Below are 17,839 nucleotides of genomic sequence, written 5' to 3'. Positions count from 1 at the left end.
GGCTGTGCCCGCGGTCGCCCCGGGGGAAAGGATTTTCCAACCTGCTCCTTCCCCCCTCTACTAGGGCCAAACACCCGGAGCTGCGGGGCAGCAGCAGCACCAGGGAGAAACTGCCGGCACCAGCCCTTCCCCAGCCACCAGCAGCCCGGGGTCACAGCTCTCACGCCACCGCGGGTCGTTCTCCGAAATCCCGAGCAAACCGAAGGCTGGGCTCCACATGGAGAAACTGCTGCAACGTGTGGCACAGCACGCTGTCGGGATAACCACCCCTGCTTCCATCAGCCGTGTCCAAGTCAACACAGGCTGAGGAAAAAATTCAAGCCAAACCAATATTTTTAATAGATATTTATTACAAAACACCAAAATACATACTGAAAGTATAAAACATTATAAAATGGGACATGCTGCAGTTATCTACACCCAACACCTGCCCGGGGTCTCAGAGCTTGGTAGCACCAGGGCTTCTGTCACCACACCTGGCTCTCGCAAAACAAATCCCGCAGTCCAAGGTCCCCATGGCTTTAGGCATTATCGCACTTGAACGTGTTATCCCTCCTCTTGAAATGCTTCTTTCTCAGCTTCCCAGCCCCCAAGATGCTGTAGTTATAATCAGATGTGACATAGGGGATCTCTCCCTCAACCCCTTGCTGGAAAGAAGAAAAACAAAACTTTAAGAACTCGTATCTCCAACGGAAGGGGAAGCACGCTCCTCTACAGACTGGCAGAGCTGACTGGTGGAAAGGAGCAAGCTGTCACCAAACCAACCCCGCTCCGGTATCTGAAACATGAGAAGAACGTTCTCCTCTCCCTTGTTTCTACACATTAAGGACAATTTCCTAGAGAGATAACCATCTGCTGATGCCCAGACATCTCTGGGCACGCAGAAGCCTCAGGAATCAGAAAGGAAAACCCGCCAGGCAGCCTGAGCTCAGCCAGCTCCCACCCTCTGCCTGCGCAGCTCCTACCTGCCCCACAAGGACGCAGTTTGGGACCGCAATATTGCCAAGGAGCAGACAGTTCACCAGCCTCAGCTTCTCCGGAGGCACCGGCGTCAGAATGTGGTAAAGCTTCTTCTCCATGTCAACCCCTCGGACAATTCCTGAAACAAATACACGCAAAGTTCAGTCTAACTCGACCCGATCATTTCACACTGTATAACCAGACACAGCTCTTCGAATAAATGGCTCTTCTAGAGCCAAGAGAAGGATTTGGGACACATCTTGAGAACAACCTGCACCGCTGTAACCCGCTTTTCAGTATCTCAGCACACACATGAACGGCTAACTTCCCAAACCGCCTATCCTTGTTCACTGGCACATTCCTACAGAAACTGGGGGAGCTCAGGCTCAAACCCCGAGTCGGAAGCGTAATATTAAAGTGAGTCACAGAAGGAAACTAACAGACAAGTGAAGGAATTTTGCATAAGCCACCTGGCATCTGCTTTGAGATCGTAAATCCAGAAAGGAAGTAAATTGTCAAGTTATGAAAGAGAGCAGCAAGCTACAACAGGCGCCGCTCAGTGACATTCCCCACAGCTGCTACCACAGGTTAGGGAAAACCAATGGAGTCGAAGCACAGCTTGTAGCAGAAGAGAACACACCACCATGCTTTTATCTCATCCCATTTTTTCACTTGTTTTTGAAAGAACAGGCAATTCCGTCACTCCACAACCTAGCTGTCGAAACACAAGAGGCAAGAGCACAGCTTGAGGTTCCCTGGGCTGGCTCACCGAAGCCAAGGCAATCACAGACCGGTGTCTGTGTCAGCAAGACCGGCCCGTCCGTTTGGCATCTGATTTCCTCCGGAATCCTGCAGAGCCCGACCCAGCTGGCGTTCACCGCATACATGATATTGGTAGGAGCAACGTCGGTGTGAATAACCCTGAGCGCGACAGCACTGAAAGGTACCTGAGGGGGTAAAAAAAAAAAAAACAAGAAACAACAAAAAACTCTGCATCAGCTCAACATCAATTGAGTTCAGAGATAAGATACTGCTAAGTACACAAAACCCGAGAGCTCCCAACCCACACCTACAGACAGGCATTATCTCTGCAGCAAACACAAGTTCCGACACTACCAACTGAACACACAGACAACAGGTGCCACACCGACATTAACAAGAACCTCACTTCTAGACACACCGAACAGTCGTTATCTTTTTGCAGATTACAGAGCGTTTTTCCCTCTTCCGAAAAACATTTGCAGTAGAAGCAGAACTGTCAATTACTACGAGCCGGGCTCTCTGCAACATCCCCAAGCCTTTCAAAAACACTCACTTACCTGATATGGCACAAGACTGTGCAGCGGAAGCACCGCCCCGATGTCTGGGGACTGCAGCTGACCCAGGTAACCCAGGATGGCCATGTCCCGCAAGATGCCACTATGCACGCGCCTGGAAAAATAACCCCAGCAAGTCAAGGAGAGGCAGCGCGCCCCCTCACAGCCATTCCAACCGGCCACCCCGAGAGTCCCGAGGACGCCATGCAGTTTTAGCCCCTATTTCACACAAGTTTAGTTTTTAAAACTTCTACTGCAGAAGAAAATTTAGAGCCATGTTTTTACCACTTCTAAGGGATCACAGCATTTAGGGCATTGTTCCAACTCTAAAAAGGCATTAATTAACAAGGATGGTATTAACAAAGTCTGTTATTAGATAATGGCTCCCTTCTCCAACCCTGGTGTCCACACGCCCCCCAGTCAGTCAGTCGCAAAACAGAGTAAAACATTTGTTTTCTTAAACGCATCATTAGTGAAGGCCAAGTCAAAAAAAGCACTTAAAATTGACAAGAATGACACAAGATCCAGGAAAAGAAACATTTCAGAGATGTTCAAAGTATCAGCAAAATTAAGAAATAATGTAATCACCATCTGGGTCTGTAAGAAATGGTTAAGGAACCTCCCAATTAGAAAATAAGAGACATAATATCCAATGACTCCAAGTGGAAGTTGCGCCAGTGTAAAAGTAACTATCAGCAGTCACTGGAAGTAGAGAGGAACAACCCCCTCCCCGCCAACCTAAAAACCCAACCCTACACAAAACTCCCCCCAAACAAAACATCCCAAAAACCCAAACCTAACTCCCTAATACATAAACAAATAGGCTTTGACCAATTTAATGGAGCTCTTGAGGCCGAAGCAAAGCAAGAGCCTTTACCATCAGGACTACCTATGATTTTGTTAGGCCCACTAACCACCGCGCAGTGCTAAACCTTCTACTTACACTTCACCTGCAACCCCTGCTCGAGGGAATTCCGGATGGACGTACAGCAACTTATACTCGGGAGCCAATGCATCTGCCCCCACTTCAGAGGGCTTCCAGTTCTCCGCTCCACTCGTCCCCATCTGCTTGCACTTGGCTTGCTGTTTGCCTTTGGTGTACAGGCCAGGGGTGAGGTGGACGTACTCCGGGGTGAGCGGAGCCATGGCTTTCCAGTCGTACACATCCATCTGAACAATGTGACTGGGCGACAACAGCCGAATGATATCAATCAGAAGCAGCAACCCCTCACCTTTAGAGAGCAGAGAAAACACGATTGCTGCCACTACATAAACAGGCCGGAACACGATTACAGAAGACCAGTACTAGCTCAAGGCGGGTAAGCTGTATTTTTGGGTTCCGGACTCTGGAAAGCGTGGTGGTGCACCACTACCATTGTTATCTTCCTCCTGCACCGCCTCCTGAGAACACACTTATCCTGTTTACCTTTCACCCAGCCCATGGTGTTGACGACTAAAGGCACTTCCTTCTTGTAGGATCTGAACACATACTTCACGACATCAAGGTATCTTTCCGTGTCCTGCTCACAACTTGTCTGTCCGTAATACACCATCTTGCGTGGTGTTTGCTGATGCGTGAACGGTGGACCTGGAAAAGCAAGCAGCAAACCTCTAGTGGTTTCAGTAAGTCTTATCAAACAACTCCCATCCCTGTAGCACCGACATACAATCCCTTCCAAAATAATCTGCCCTCTTTTCACACGCCAACAGTCCTTGTACAGCACGCGCCTACGGAGAAACTTTTCTGTCACTTGCAAGACCCTATGCTAGGAGGCTTCTTTGGGGTTTTGGTGATTTTTTTTTCTTGCTTGTTTTAAATCACTGGTTACACACTCATGAATTTTAAAACAACAGTCTTCTATGACAGACCATCCAAAAACCACACCAGTCTGGCCGTATCCTTTTTAGACAGCGACCCAAATCCACAAGACAACAGATACCAGCAAGTTCTCTGGCTGCAGTTTTTTTTTACGCTGGTAACAACAGCCCCCAGCCTACGTAGATTCCCTTTGTATTTCTCAAGCTAGTTTTACCTACGGATGCTAAACACTGGGAAAGATTTTCCCAAAGACACCTTTCAAATCTGAAAGGCTGAAAATCCACTTGGACATGCCACAGCCTGTTCCACCACCTTGTAAACAACTATCTCCTCTCTTCGGAGACAGAAAACCAGAAAAAAAAACTGGCAGGGAGAACAGCTCCGTGTTATTTAGGGAGATTTTCACATGAAGCTTAGATGCCCCTAGCAAGAAAAACTTTAACAGCCTTTGTTTTATTTTCCATGTGCACCTTTGCCAGATGTGGCAACTTCCCCTGAAGTACAGCCTCTACTCAGAAAGCACCTTCTGGAAATGAAACAGGTTTCTGGCAACTGCAGAAAATGGCAAAACACGTACCAAGAATTGGCTCCGTTATGTGACTTAAAGACACACATCCAGGCGGCGTAAATTCGGTTTGACCTATGTCACATTCCATATATTCAACCGATGGAAGGCTGCAGTGAAAGAAGCCCATATATTAGCATCCACTAGAAACCGAAACAGGACATGACCTGGAACACATCAGAAGCACAATCTGATTTTGTTCCAGGTCATCAAAATTAAATTCTCAAATACAATCAAACCACCACTTGTCTCTCTCCTTCCCTCACTCAAGAGGGTATTAAGCGAGAATGTAAAAGGCTCACCTACAGTTCATTATTATATTACAATAGCTCCCGTGCTAACTGGGCATCCTGAGACCAGCCATTTGAAATTTACAAACTATAATCTTTATTTTAAGCGTGCGTTGGTCAGGAGAATAAGCTTCTACACCTTGCTCTGCCAAGAATCTTCAAACACACTAAGAAATTATAACTTATTCCATGCTTTTAAGCGTTATAACTCCCCATTCCTTACTGAACCCTAACTGCTTGCTGCCCAGTTAGTTCACATGCTCCAAGACAGCAATTTTAGTTTCAATAGAAATACTTCAGTAGTCAGCTGTTCTGAAAGGAATCCAAGATAAGAATGCCTATTTTTCTGAATTTTCGTTTGTTTTTACAAGACATCCACCTTACAGTCATAAGAGCTTTTCTGAGAATCTTGGCAGGCAGTTTTTCCTTCTCCTAAATCCCATGCAGTACTTAAAAACTTGTAGATCGAGAAAAGACTCACCGATTCAGTAACAGATTCACTAGGTATCTGTTAAATGTCGATTTCCCAGTGTTTTTTGGACCACACACCAGAACCACGGGAACACCTTCATCTTCCACTGGAAAAACAAACATACTCCGCAATGGACCAATGCTGTCAGTTATTCTGATCTGCCCTGTTTATGTGAATTTGTTAAAAAAATAGTCCCCAAAACCCTACAAGACTCTGTGGTCTAACGAGGATATGTTTTAATTAAATGGAAAAAAATCCCTTAGAGAGAAGCACGTGAAGTGTATCAGTGCAAGAGGAAAAGGCTCCTGAAATGAGAAGCAAGCCCTAGCGCTACAACCCAGTGTGCATGAACTCCAGTTGCTCATGGTATTTTAGATGTGGCTGGATAAGTAAGGGGGTGTTTTGACATCAGGGAAGTGCTTTCACAGCAGCAAGTCGTCTGTCTGGTGGCAGAGGCAAAAACCCACCGGAGGTGATGCATAAGCTCAAGACTCCCACTCTTTAGGGGAAAACCATGCCCCTCGATCAGTGCCTGTCACAGGGCACGCTCTCCCTAACTTTAACTCATTAAAAACCTCATGAATTTCCTTTCTTCAGACTACTAAAGCCCCCGGCCTCACCCAGCGTACACTCACCACAGCACGCTTGGATCAGCTCCTCCAGGGCCAGGCACATGCTCTCCGACACCAGCAGCCCACGGTCGGGGCTGCACTGCACGATGCCAACAGATGCCAGAACCGCATCTTCTGGCGTGAAGCTGGATTCTTCCTTTTTCTATCGAAGGGGGAAAAACGCTCAGCAAGGTGTGTGGGAGGCCCTGTAGCTGTGCTGCTGGACACTGACAGGCGTGCTAAGCGGGGCGTTCGCCTCTCGCTCTGCGTGAGGCCTGCTCTGGGGAAGGCACGGCATCGGCGCTGCCGCCCAGGGCGGAGTGGCCACCACGACGCCCGCTGGCTCTCACCTGGGGCTCGAAGAGCCGCGACAGCGGCGGGTGGCTCAACAGGAACCGTGTCACCGGCGTGTCCAGGTGCTCCAGCAGCACCAGGGCGCACTCCGGGGAGAACCGTGCCATCACCTTCACCCGCGCCTCTGCAACGGGGGGAGAGCGCCGCCCTCAGACCGCCACCACGGACGGGGGCGGCGCGAAATGGTGGCGCCCCGCACCGCGCGCAAAATGGCGGCCTCCCCGCACCGCACGCGAAATGGCGCCCCCCCCCCCCCCGGCACCGCACGCGAAATGGCGGCCCGCAGCCGGCGGCTCTCCGCATCCCCCCAGGCTGATACTCACCGCGGGGGACGCTGTGGGCCCGCATGGCGGCGCGGGCGGCGACGCGGAGCTGCCGGACGTCGGCGGCGGTGGGTCGGTCGGCGGGCAGCGCCTCTAGGGTGAGCGCGCAGTGGGTGGCCGGCGAGAAGACCGGCAGCCCCGGCTGATGCGAGGCCACGGCGAAGCCCAGCAGGCGGACGGCGCCGTAGAGGCAACGCAGGCGGCACTTGCCGGTGAAGGTCAGCACCTGCGGGGGAGAGGGCGGTGAGTCGGCGGCGGGGCGGTGGGGAGCGGCGGGGCCGGTCGGTGCCCACCTGCCGCGGCGCCAGGAGAAGCACGGCGGCGCCCTCCGCCGCCTCCACGGCCGCCAGGCCCGCCTCGGCCGGCAGCACCATCCCGGCGCGGGCGAAGGAGGCGGCGAACTCCCTCCAGGCCGCCTCGGCCCGTCCCCCGCGGGATGCGGCCCGGCGGGGGCGGCGGGACGGCGGGCCGCGCCGGGCGGGCATGGCGGCCTACGGCCTCCCTCCGCCTCCTCCGGGGCCGCCCCCCGGCCCGGCGCCGCCCGCCGCCGCCCGCCCCCCGTTAAGAGGCGCCGCCCGCCGCCCGGCGCCGCCCCGCCATGCTGCTGCCCGCCCTGCTCTGCCTCTGCGCCGCCGCCGCCGGCGGCACCGGCCGCGGCCACTACCGCCTGGCCGGCCTCTTCCCCATCCACACCTCGCCGCCGCGGGCCGCCGCCCGCCCGCTGGTGCACGGCTGCGACCAGTGAGTACCCCTCACCGCCCAGTTTCCCCCCAGAACCCGCGTTTTTTCCTCCCTGACAACCGCTTTTGCCTTCACGCAGCGCCGACGCCTTCAAGAGCCACGGCTACTGCCTGTCCCAGGCCATGCGCTTCGCCGTGGAGGAGATCAACAACTCCAGCAGCCTCCTCCCCAACATCACCTTGGGCTACGACATCCACGACACTTGCTCGGAGGCCGCCAACCTGCACGCCACGCTGTGCACCCTCATACGGAAAGGCGGCCGGCAGGTCGAGGTGCTCCCCACCTTCCACCGTTACGAGCCCGAGGTGGTGGCCGTCATCGGGCCCGACAGCACCCGGCTGGCCCTCACCACAGCGGCCATCCTCGGTGTCTTCCTCGTCCCAGAGGTAAGCGCAACTCCCCCGGCAGATAGAGAAAAGGGCTCCCGAGGAGTAATGGTTGGAGGGAGGATGGGCTCGGAGCTGAGGAGCCAGGCTGAGCTGGAACTGCAGCCCCTCCCTGCTCTTCCCAGCTGGCAGGCAGGAATTTTGCTGCTTTGCTGTCCTCCAAAAGTTTCTCTGGCAGCAGCACATTTAGCTCTGGGTCTGCTGCCTGCACAGCCCCAAGTCTCTTCAGGAGAAGATGGGCTGCCTGTGCCGGTAGCTCCTGGGGTGCCGCTGCCTGGGAGAGCGCAACCCCCCTTCTCCTGTCTCCCTTTGCAGATTAGCTATGAAGCCACCTTGGAGACACTGAGCCTGAAGCGGTTCTACCCCTCGTTCCTGCGCACCATTCCCAGCGACAGGCAGCAAGTGAAGGCCATCTTCCTGCTGCTGCAGCGGTTTGGGTGGACTTGGGTTGCGCTGCTGGGCAGTGACAACGCCTACGGCAGGGATGGCTTGAACGCCCTCTACAAGCTGCTGACCGCAAGCGACGTGTGCGTTGCCTACCGAGGCATCATCCCCATCAACAAAGATGCCAATAGCCCAGAGCTCCACAACCTGGTCAGAATCCTCAAGGACATCAGGGTCAATGTCACTGTTGTCTTCGCCAACAGACGAAGTGTCCACCCTTTCTTTGAGGTGGTGGTCCAGAGGAACATCACGGGCATGGTGTGGGTGGGCTCCGAAGACTGGTCGTTAGCCCGAACAATCTGGCAGGTGCCTGGCATCCAGAGTATTGGCTCGGTGATTGGGATGTCAGTTGAGAAGATAGAGTCTGCAATGCTGCAGCGCTTTGAGGCTTGGAAGGCAGCAGAGGACAGTGCTGCAGCCGAATGTACTGGCAGGACGGAGGCAGGCGGGGGAATTGGAGGGAACGCCCAGCTGGACTGCACCCAGCGCTGCACTGGCTGCCGCTTGCTTGCCACTGTCCCCGACACGTACGATGCCCAAGCCTCCTTCAACGTGTACTCAGCCGTGTACACTGTGGCCCACGGCCTCCACGACCTGCTGGGCTGCGCCTCGGGGGTGTGCAGCAAAGGCACAGTCTATCCCTGGCAGGTAAGAGCAACAGGAAGAAGGATATTCCTTATGGAAGAGGATACACGAGGATATGTCCTCACGGGGAAGGATTTTCCCCTTGTGCCTAGGGGCTTTCTGTCCCTCTGAAAGGCTTGTGTCCCAGCTGAAGAGCCCTGTGGGCTTCAGCCGCCCGTCACAGGCAAAGCACCCTGGACCTAGACCCAGACCCAGATCCCTGACCTAGATCACTTCTGTCCCTCTACTGCCAGCCCCTCACAGAAACCTGGAAGGGATTTCCTGCAGCTGGGCATATGCTAGCTGTTGGGGGTTGCAAAGAGAAGCCAGAGCAGAGAAGGGGCCCTCCCTATAGCACATCTCCCTCCCGAGACAGGGCACTTGTCAGTGGGAGTTTCATCATCGGGAAGGGCTCTTCTCTTATTCTTGTTTTACAGCTCCTACAAAAAATCAAGCAAGTAAATTTCACCCTGTACAAGAGCCACATATCTTTTGATGCCAACGGGGACATTCGTAAAGGCTACAACATCATCATGTGGAACTGGAGTGGCCCAAGCTGGTCTTTCAATGTGGTAGGGACTTTCAGTGTGAACCCTGACAGCCTGAGCATTGACCAGGGCAAAATCCTGTGGCACACAAAAGATCGCCAGGTACCGTTCTGCATCCACATCTTATTTATTGCTTACTGCTGAGCCAGCTGCATCCCCAACACCACAAGTTCTGGGGTACTTCCCCACAGCAGGACAGAAATGAGGGCAGACAGAGGTGGTATTGGGGAGGGTGTGTGTGTGATCTGTGTTCTGGGGATTAGCTTTCATCCTTCCAAAAAAAAAAAAAAAAAAAAAAAGCAGGAAAGCAGGGCACATGAACCAAACCAGAAAGGCTTTTACCTTTAGACAGTCTCATTTTCCTACCACCTCTGTAAGAACCACAATGTGGTGAGCTCTTGGCTCCTGCCCACGGTCTGTCCTGAAACTCGGCAGCAAGCTGCCCAAACGCTGCCAGGCCTGGGCCTGGCGCTCAGCGAGGTGTCCTGCTGCCCGCCCCGCTCGCCTGCCTGACCCTCATGCACTCCTGACAGGCTCCCACCTCAGTGTGCTCCGAGGCCTGTCAACCTGGGGAGAAGCGGCTGCAGCGGAGCCGCCACCGATGCTGCTTCAGCTGCGTGGCCTGTCCGGCAGGGACCTTCCTGAACAGATCGGGTCAGTACGCCCCGGGGGGCTGCGCCCTCCCCTTCCTTCCCGCTTGGCTCCCCTGCCCGCACCCTGCCTCCTCCTCCCATCAGCTCCTTGCTTCCACCTCACTGTTCCCCCAGCCTCCTCCCTCCCACTCTCTCTTCCTCCCTGTGGTCAGTAAAAACCTCACCTGAACGCAGTCGATCTGACTCCCCCATTTGCCTACCCGTGGGTATGCAAAGCCTATGCCCTGCACTTTCCGGGGAGCGCTGCCCACAGGTGGGCCCTAACAGACAGCGAAGGCAGCGCCAACAGAGCCCCTTCTCCTGTGGCCAGGGGACAAGGGACATCCGGCCCGACAGCGGTTTCCTGCACCGCATCCTCCGGGAGGGAAATTCAACCCGGTGGTTGCCTTTGTGCCCCAGATGGCACTCGAGGCTTCCACACCACACGGTCACCAGCAGCTGGCATATGGAAATGTGGCCTGCCCAAGGCAGGCAGCAGGAATCTCCTGTCTCACAGTCACAATGAAAAACCCCTTGCTGGCAGCTGGTCACTCAGGGCAGTCTTAGCCCACACTTGGGCTGACGGGAGCAGAAACTGCCAGCTCTGGGTAACAGCAGGAGCAGGGAGCCCCCAAACGTTACTGTCCCGTACCCCAGCCTGCAGAAGGGAGGCTGCTGCAGACCCTCCCTGGCCTTCGCAGGTTACTGCTGGAGGCACAAACCTCTTCGCACTCCTAGCCCACACGTCCCTCAGCTTCTGCTCACTCAGCTGAGCTCCTGCCGGTGTCACACCTCTCAACCCAAGCGATGGACTTTTGGGAAGTCTGCTAGGGGGACTCTTGGGAGGGGGTCTTTTGGTAAGAGAGCCCCCTCTGTGCCCCAAGGTTTCGAAGCACCCAGGGGAAGGAGTAGGACGCAAAGAGTGGGCAGCTCTCGCAGAGAGCCCACAGGGCTGTAAGGGCAGGGTGCTGCACCGTGGCAGATCTCTTACCGGGGTCCATGGTGTGCAAGGTACCTCTGTCACCACCTGGGCTTGTGTCCTCCGCAGACCTCTACAACTGCCAGTCCTGCAGGCTAGATGAGTGGGCCCCAATGAGGAGTGAAGCTTGCTTCAACCGGACCATCGAGTTTCTGTCCTGGTCCGACCCCATCTCCTGGGCACTGCTGACCCCCACCATCCTCCTCATGCTGCTCATGGCAGGGCTGGCCGTCCTCTTCGCCCTGAACGCCTCCACGCCAGTGGTCAAGTCTGCGGGTGGGAAGATGTGTTTCCTCATGCTGGGCTCTCTGGCCTGTGCCTGCAGCAGCCTCTTCTGCCACTTTGGGGAGCCCACCTGGCCCACATGCCTGCTGCGGCTCCCCCTCTTAACCATCTGCTTCACCGTCTTCCTCTCCTGTGTGGCAACACGCTCCTTCCAGATCATCTGCATTTTCAAGCTGAACGTGCGCTGGCCGGCCCTCTACGAGGCCTGGCAGCGGCGCAAGGGACCGGTGCTCTTCATCGCCACCAGCACGGCGGCTCAGGCGGTGCTTTGCCTGGCCGCGGAGGCCGCCAGCCCCTCGGTGCCGCGCCGGGACTACGGCGCCTGGGCTGAGCGGGTGGTGCTGGAGTGCGGCCCGATCGCCTCGGCCAGCCAGACCGCCGCCAGCGCCTACACCGTGCTGCTCAGCGCCTGCTGCTTCGCCCTCAGCTACGCGGGCAAAGACCTGCCCGCCAGCTACAACGAGGCCAAGTGCCTGACCTGCAGCCTGCTCCTGCAGCTCGCCTGCTCCGCCACCGTCCTCTGCACGCAGGGCGCCCTGCGCGGCCAGGTGGCGGCGGCGGTCCGGGTGCTGAGCTCCCTCTGCACGCTGGGCGCGCTGCTGGGCGGCTACTTCCTCCCAAAGGCCTTCATCATCCTGCTGCGGCCGCACCTCAACACGCCCGAGCACTTCCAGATGGCGATTCAGCGCTACACGCGGCGCCTGGCCGACGCCTGACCCGCCGGGGACGTGGGGCCCGGCCCTGCCGCCGCCGCCGGGCCCCGAGGCGCCCTCCGTTCCCTCCCGGCCGCCGCGCCCGTGCGTCACTTCCGGCGCGCCGGCAGCCGTCGCGGGCGGACGCCATATCCGGCGCGCTACCAAGATGGCAGCGGGCGGCAGGGTCCGGTAGCGGCGCGGCCATGGCGGCGGCGGCGGCGCACAGCGTCCGCGTCCTGCGGGAGCTGAACCGGCAGCGCGCGGCGGGGCAGTTCTGCGACGCGACGCTGGGCGTGGGCGGGCGGGAGTTCCGCGCCCACTGGCCGGTGCTGGCCAGCTGCTCCCGCTTCTTCCGCGCCCGCGGGCCCGGCGGGCCGGTGGCGCTGCCCGAGGGCCTGGCCGACACCTTCCAGCTCCTCCTCGACTTCTTCTACACCGGCCGCCTGGCGCTCACCGCCCATAACCGCGCCCGCCTCCTGGCCGCCGCCGAGCAGCTGGGCGTGCCCGACGCCGTGGCGCTCTGCCGGGCCTTCCGCCCCGCCGGCCCCCGCCAGCGGCCCCGCCGCGCCGCCGCCGCCCCCAGCCGCCCGGAGGGGGCCGACATCGCGGCCGCGGCGCCCCTACAGCCCGGCGGGCAGGCGGTGCGTGAGGGGGACGGGGCGGGAGCGGGCGGGGTTTGGGGGTGTCGGCTGCCCGGCGGGGGAGGCGCGGTGACGGCCGCCTGTTCCCTCGCAGGCCACCCCCCCGGCCCCGGAGGAGGCGGCGGCGGGCGACGGCGGGCGGGGGGACAGCGACGGCGAGTCCCTTCCCGAGAAAAAGGCCCTCCGGAGCAAAAAGAACTCCTCCCCGGGGAAAGCGCCCGGCAGCGCGGGGGCGGTGGGGACACCGGGGAGCAGAAAAGGTACAGCGGTGCCGGTTGAGTGCCCCACATGTCATAAAACCTTCCTCAGCAAATATTACCTTAAAGTGCACAACAGGTAAACGCTCCGACTTTTCCTTCCCCTTGCATTCGCGTGTCGGGACCCGTGCCGTGCTGCCCCACGGGGCTCGTCCCCCTCCTGCCCGCTCCTCCACGGGGGGTGGGCAAACGTCAGCTCTCACCACCCTGATGCCCCCCGGGACGGAAAGGGAGGTCCCCTCTGCCCCCGGGGCAGGGCTGCTGTGAGATGGGGGGGTTCATGTGTCTCCAGTACCCACAATGACTGTCCTGGGCTTCTGCTCACGGGGGGGGGGGGGTCCAGCCTGGCTCAAAGAGAAGGCGTTGAGGGGCTCCTTCAGGGGACATGCTGGATGCAGATGGATGATGGCAAATCATCCTTCTGGGGTTTCAAAATCAGCATGGGCTGTGGGGGCGTGGGCCTGGGTTGCGGGGAGCGCAGCAGCGTGGCCGGGTGCTGTGCGGGGCTTCGGGGCTGATCACTGAGAGCAAAGCGGGTGCCTGCAGAGAGGGCATGAGCTCCAGCTGCGCTCGTCTGCGCAGGGCGAACCGTAGCCCTGCGAAATGGAGGTTTTGCAGAGCACAGTGGGCACCAACAGCTTGACTGCGCTGCGATGGATCAGCAAAGCTGGCATAAAAGGCAGCTTTTGGGTGACTGAATAATTGGGTTGGGGGCGTGTAAAAGCTGCCTGGTCCTTCCCAGTGTCCTCGCCGGGCCTGTTTGTGCCTCTCTGATGTCAGGCTGGCAGTGATGGATGCTCTCCATTTGTATTCCCCCTAGGAAACACACTGGAGAAAAGCCATTTGAATGTTCCAAATGTGGCAAATGTTATTTTAGAAAAGAGAATCTCCTGGAACATGAAGCCAGAAATTGCATGAACCGATCCGAGCAGGTATGCGGGGGAAGCTGCTACCAGTGGTCTGGAAAGTGGGTGCTTTTTTGCAGGAGCAAAATTAGAGCCTTTTGCCAGCCACAGTCCACGTCACACTTGGCTACCAAAAAACCCCACCCTCATCACCACTGCGCAGCACGTGTACCGCAGCCAGGACCCCCCCCAGGTCTGCTGGGGATTGCAGCAGCTTTTTTCTGATTTACCAGACAATTCTCATTTTGTCTGTTTTCAAGCACAAAGATATTCTTTGTACTGTAAAAGATCCAGATCGCTGTGGGCACGGGTTAAAATTCGTAGGTCCCAGTGCCTGAGTGCCAGGCTCTGGTCTGAGCTGTGGGCTTCGTGTCAGACTCTTGGTCCTGCGGAAGCTGATGCCTCCCCGATCTCTTGCAGGTTTTCACGTGTTCGGTCTGCCAGGAGGTGTTCAAGCGGCGAATGGAGCTGCGGCTGCACATGGTGTCGCACACGGGGGAGATGCCGTACAAGGTCAGCAGCATCCCTACAAACGGCTGCTGGAGGCTGGCGCGGAGGAGGAGGGGTTGAGCCTGGCTGGGCCCCATGGGGGAGCCAAGCGCACCAGCTCCCTTCCCCGGCCTGCGGCAGCCCACTGAGGGAGCATCGTTCCCCATTTCTGAGCCGGAACATGTTCCACGGAGGCACCAAAGCCGGTGCTTTCTGTGGCTTTACCTGTGATTCGTGTTCTGCATCAGAATGGCGCTCCCCAGCCCCTTGTGCTGGCGTGCGCCGGTCCTCTCCTCGCACCGAAATCGCTGTCTGGGGGGGCAGCTGGAAGCTGACCCTGCTCTCCTGCCTTTCAGTGCTCCTCCTGCGCCCAGCAGTTCATGCAGAAGAAGGACCTGCAGAGCCACATGATAAAGCTGCACGGCGCGCCGAAGCCCCACGCAGTAAGGGGAGCGGGCGGGCGGCAGCGGGCTTTTGGGGGGGAATTGTCTTGCGCCCAGGCCTGGCCTAGAGAATGGCACCCATTGTCCTGTCTGTCTCTGTTCAGTGAGGCAGGGAGTTACAGAGCTGCTGGAAACAGGTTTTTTGGATCCGCCGTCATCATTTCTTTGGCTGATAGACCCAAGTACTGACCAGCATTTCGCCTTCGTCGGGCTGCCTCATCCCATTATGCGTCTCGGAGCTGGGGGTCCTGCCACGGGAGGGCTCCAGGGCAGCAGCGGCAGGCGGAGGGATGCATTTTGGGCGGCGAGCGGGTCTGCTGCGGGCGTACGCTGCGAACCACGCCCGGGCGAGCTGCCTAACCCCGCGCTCTCCTGTGGCCTTGCAGTGCTCGACCTGCTCCAAGTGCTTTCTGTCTCGGACAGAGCTGCGCCTGCACGAGGCCTTCAAGCACCGGGGAGAGAAGCTGTTTGTCTGCGAGGAGTGCGGGCACAGGGCCTCGAGTCGCAACGGCCTGCAGATGCACATCAAGGCCAAGCACAGGTATGAGGTGACCCGTGGCCTCCCCTACCTCACCTTGGCTGCACTTCCTTCCCCAGGGGCGCAGCTGGGAGGTGCTGGGGAGAGGAGCTGGCTGGAGGGCAGCAAGCACCCCCTTTCCCAAGGTGCTGGGCTCAAACTTCTGCCAGAATTCTGGTGAGGTGCCAGCCAGCATTCTGCTTTTCTCCGTTCCAAAGGCAGCACAGACTGTTGGCACTTCCTCCGAGTGTGTGACTGTAGTAATACAGGCGATGGCTGAAGCTCATCAGCCTGGCTAATCCATGTCCTTGAAGTGGCAAGCGCGCGCCAGCTCGCCACACTCGTCCTTAGCGTTGTGTTTGCTGGGCTGGTTATAACACCCAAGGGGCGGGAGGCATCAGCTCGGGAGACCGCGCGTGCAGAAAAGCATTTGTGGGCCTCCAAAATACTTCAGTTTGAGATGGGCTGCGGTAGGATTTAATTACAAGGACGTTGGGCGCGGAGCAGCAGCTAACGGAAGGGCCGAGATGAAGGTAACGTTTCCCCTGCCCACAGGAACGAGCGGCCCTACGTGTGCGAGTTCTGCCACCACGCCTTCACGCAGAAAGCCAACCTCAACATGCACCTGCGCACGCACACCGGCGAGAAGCCCTTCCAGTGCCACCTCTGCGGCAAGACCTTCAGGACGCAAGGTATCCCCCGGGGCTGGGAGTGCCGAGCACTGCGCTCCGGCAGCCGGGACCTCCAGAGAGCAGCCGCGCTGCGAAACCTGCCTTCTCCGACCTGCTTCCCCGGGGAGCAAAGCCACGCTCTCACGAGCGCCTGCTAACGCTGAGGAAGGCACATTCCTATCATCACCATTACCTTTGCAGCACAAAAGAGGAAGAAATTGATGAGTTTTCCCCAGAAATGGTTAGCCTGGATGAGCAGGCTGCTGCTTGTGCTGCTTCTAAGCCTTCCTAGCCCTAACCTGCACTGTGCGCGTGGTCTTCACTGCGGCACGGCTCATACCTGCCCCGGGACGGGGGCGCACGCGTGCCGCACCCCTGACCCGCGGCTCTCCCCCTCTCTCCCCTGCGACCGGCAGCGAGCCTCGACAAGCACAACCGGACCCACACCGGGGAGCGGCCCTTCAGCTGTGAGTTCTGCGACCAGCGCTTCACGGAGAAGGGGCCGCTGCTGAGGCACATCGCCAGCCGGCACCAGGAGGGGAGGCCCCACTTCTGCCAGATCTGCGGGAAAACCTTCAAAGGTAACGGCCCGGGCTCGAGCTTTCGCACGGCGCTCTAGAAGGTGCCGTCCTTGCCGGGGCGCGGGTCAGCATCACTGCGAGCGTGTATGACGCCGTGCCGCCGCCAACGGGCTCTGGCTTCCCTTCTCAGCTGTCGAGCAGCTGCGCGTCCACGTCCGCCGGCACAAGGGCGTGAGGAAGTTCGAATGCACCGAGTGCGGCTACAAGTTCACGCGGCAGGTGAGGCCTCCCCCGGCGCCAGGGACCCTGCGCAGCTGCGGCGCCGGCCCTCACCGCGCCACCCGTCCTCCCTCTTCCTTTTGCAGGCTCACTTGAGGCGCCACATGGAGATTCACGACCGGGTGGAGAACTACAACCCCCGGCAGCGGAAGCTGCGGAATCTGATCATCGAGGACGAGAAGGCCGTGGTGGTGGCCCTGCAGCCCCCGGAGCTGGAGGTGGGCTCGGCCGAGGTGATCGTGGAGTCCCTGTCCCGTGGCTCCCTGCCCGAGGAGATCCCCGTGCAGAGACTCTGCTCCAACGAGAACTTCTCTACGGCGGATGTGATCGAGCAATCGCTAATTATAACAACGACAATTCCCGAAGACTGTGAAACATAATGCGACCGCCTGCGCGCGTCCCTCCTACCAAAACACAATAAAGCATTAGGCTGGAGCCACTCTGTGCCACGTTTCTTCTTTCCAGTCGTGCATCCGCCCCTTCCCCACAAAGCTCCCGCCCCAGGCTGCAGGGAAATGAAGTTACAGTCAGGTCTCAAACGAAGAAACAAATGTGAAGCTACTCACAGTGGCAACTTAACAGCTACTTGCTGTTTCTTTGCCACATTAAAGGTGGGTATGACCCGTATCGTCTCACCGTTGAACTAATTTAACCATTACTTAACTTGAAACATATTATCTCAAGGGCTGAACAACGCTCTAAGCTTGTTTTAGGTGTGGGGATTTATATTTGCCTGAAGTAACGCGGCCCAGGGTTGCTGCGATATTGATGCCGTTTCCTGGGTATTCCCGGGGCGGGGGAAGATCACCGAGGGGACCCACGTGCCCCAAAATCGCAGCCGCAGCCGCGCTCGCTCCCCTTCCCCTCTTTTACTCACCGAGAGGCAGAAAGTCCCTGGTTTAAACGTACCGCAGGCCTAGAACGACAAATGTTGTAGTAAAAACGTGCTGCAGGAATGTTCCCCTCAAGGACAGAGAGATTTATGTCACATGTTTTATTGAACTTGACTGCTGCAAGTAAATTTAAAAACAACCTATGAGAATAAAAATACATTATCTGTAAATGTAAAATG

At 57.6% G+C, this 17,839-nt stretch overlaps 3 protein-coding genes across 5 annotated transcripts; 2 read left to right on the top strand and 1 right to left on the bottom strand.

The window, feature by feature from the left end:
- Window positions 1-330: 330 nt before the first annotated feature.
- NOL9 (nucleolar protein 9) lies at window positions 331-7,210 on the bottom strand. 2 transcript variants are annotated; one of them, XM_054222183.1, is made up of 12 exons: window positions 7,004-7,210; window positions 6,711-6,936; window positions 6,384-6,511; window positions 6,058-6,196; window positions 5,432-5,528; window positions 4,673-4,770; window positions 3,703-3,864; window positions 3,220-3,508; window positions 2,280-2,391; window positions 1,730-1,907; window positions 966-1,099; window positions 331-647 (listed from the first exon to the last, which is right to left on the bottom strand). In XM_054222183.1, exons 1-12 carry the CDS (start codon window positions 7,193-7,195, stop codon window positions 522-524), a joined length of 1,881 nt encoding a protein of 626 aa, XP_054078158.1. In that variant the 5' UTR covers window positions 7,196-7,210; the 3' UTR covers window positions 331-521. The 2 variants fall into 2 exon arrangements, 1 of the variants encoding a protein (XP_054078158.1); XR_008469474.1 differs by lacking the exon at window positions 331-647 and having other exon boundaries at window positions 3,227-3,508.
- Window positions 7,211-7,308: 98 nt separating this feature from the next.
- TAS1R1 (taste 1 receptor member 1) lies at window positions 7,309-12,169 on the top strand. Its single transcript, XM_054222182.1, has 6 exons — window positions 7,309-7,451; window positions 7,531-7,837; window positions 8,153-8,929; window positions 9,343-9,555; window positions 9,987-10,107; window positions 11,134-12,169. The coding sequence occupies exons 1-6, from the start codon at window positions 7,309-7,311 to the stop codon at window positions 12,063-12,065; spliced, it is 2,493 nt and encodes an 830-aa protein (XP_054078157.1). The 3' UTR covers window positions 12,066-12,169.
- Window positions 12,170-12,185: 16 nt separating this feature from the next.
- On the top strand, window positions 12,186-17,202 carry ZBTB48 (zinc finger and BTB domain containing 48). 2 transcript variants are annotated; one of them, XM_054222185.1, is made up of 10 exons: window positions 12,186-12,685; window positions 12,780-13,021; window positions 13,763-13,874; window positions 14,268-14,360; window positions 14,693-14,779; window positions 15,166-15,327; window positions 15,859-15,988; window positions 16,384-16,548; window positions 16,679-16,767; window positions 16,854-17,202. In XM_054222185.1, exons 1-10 carry the CDS (start codon window positions 12,248-12,250, stop codon window positions 17,145-17,147), a joined length of 1,812 nt encoding a protein of 603 aa, XP_054078160.1. In that variant the 5' UTR covers window positions 12,186-12,247; the 3' UTR covers window positions 17,148-17,202. The 2 variants fall into 2 exon arrangements, with proteins under 2 accessions (XP_054078160.1, XP_054078159.1); XM_054222184.1 differs by having other exon boundaries at window positions 12,187-12,685; window positions 15,166-15,320; window positions 15,852-15,988.
- Window positions 17,203-17,839: the final 637 nt, after the last annotated feature.

Source organism: Rissa tridactyla, chromosome 16 (genome assembly GCF_028500815.1).
Source record: "Rissa tridactyla isolate bRisTri1 chromosome 16, bRisTri1.patW.cur.20221130, whole genome shotgun sequence".
Classification (NCBI taxonomy): domain Eukaryota; kingdom Metazoa; phylum Chordata; class Aves; order Charadriiformes; family Laridae; genus Rissa; species Rissa tridactyla.
Note: the sequence above shows the minus strand (reverse complement) of the source record. Positions and strands in the feature narration are given on the sequence as shown.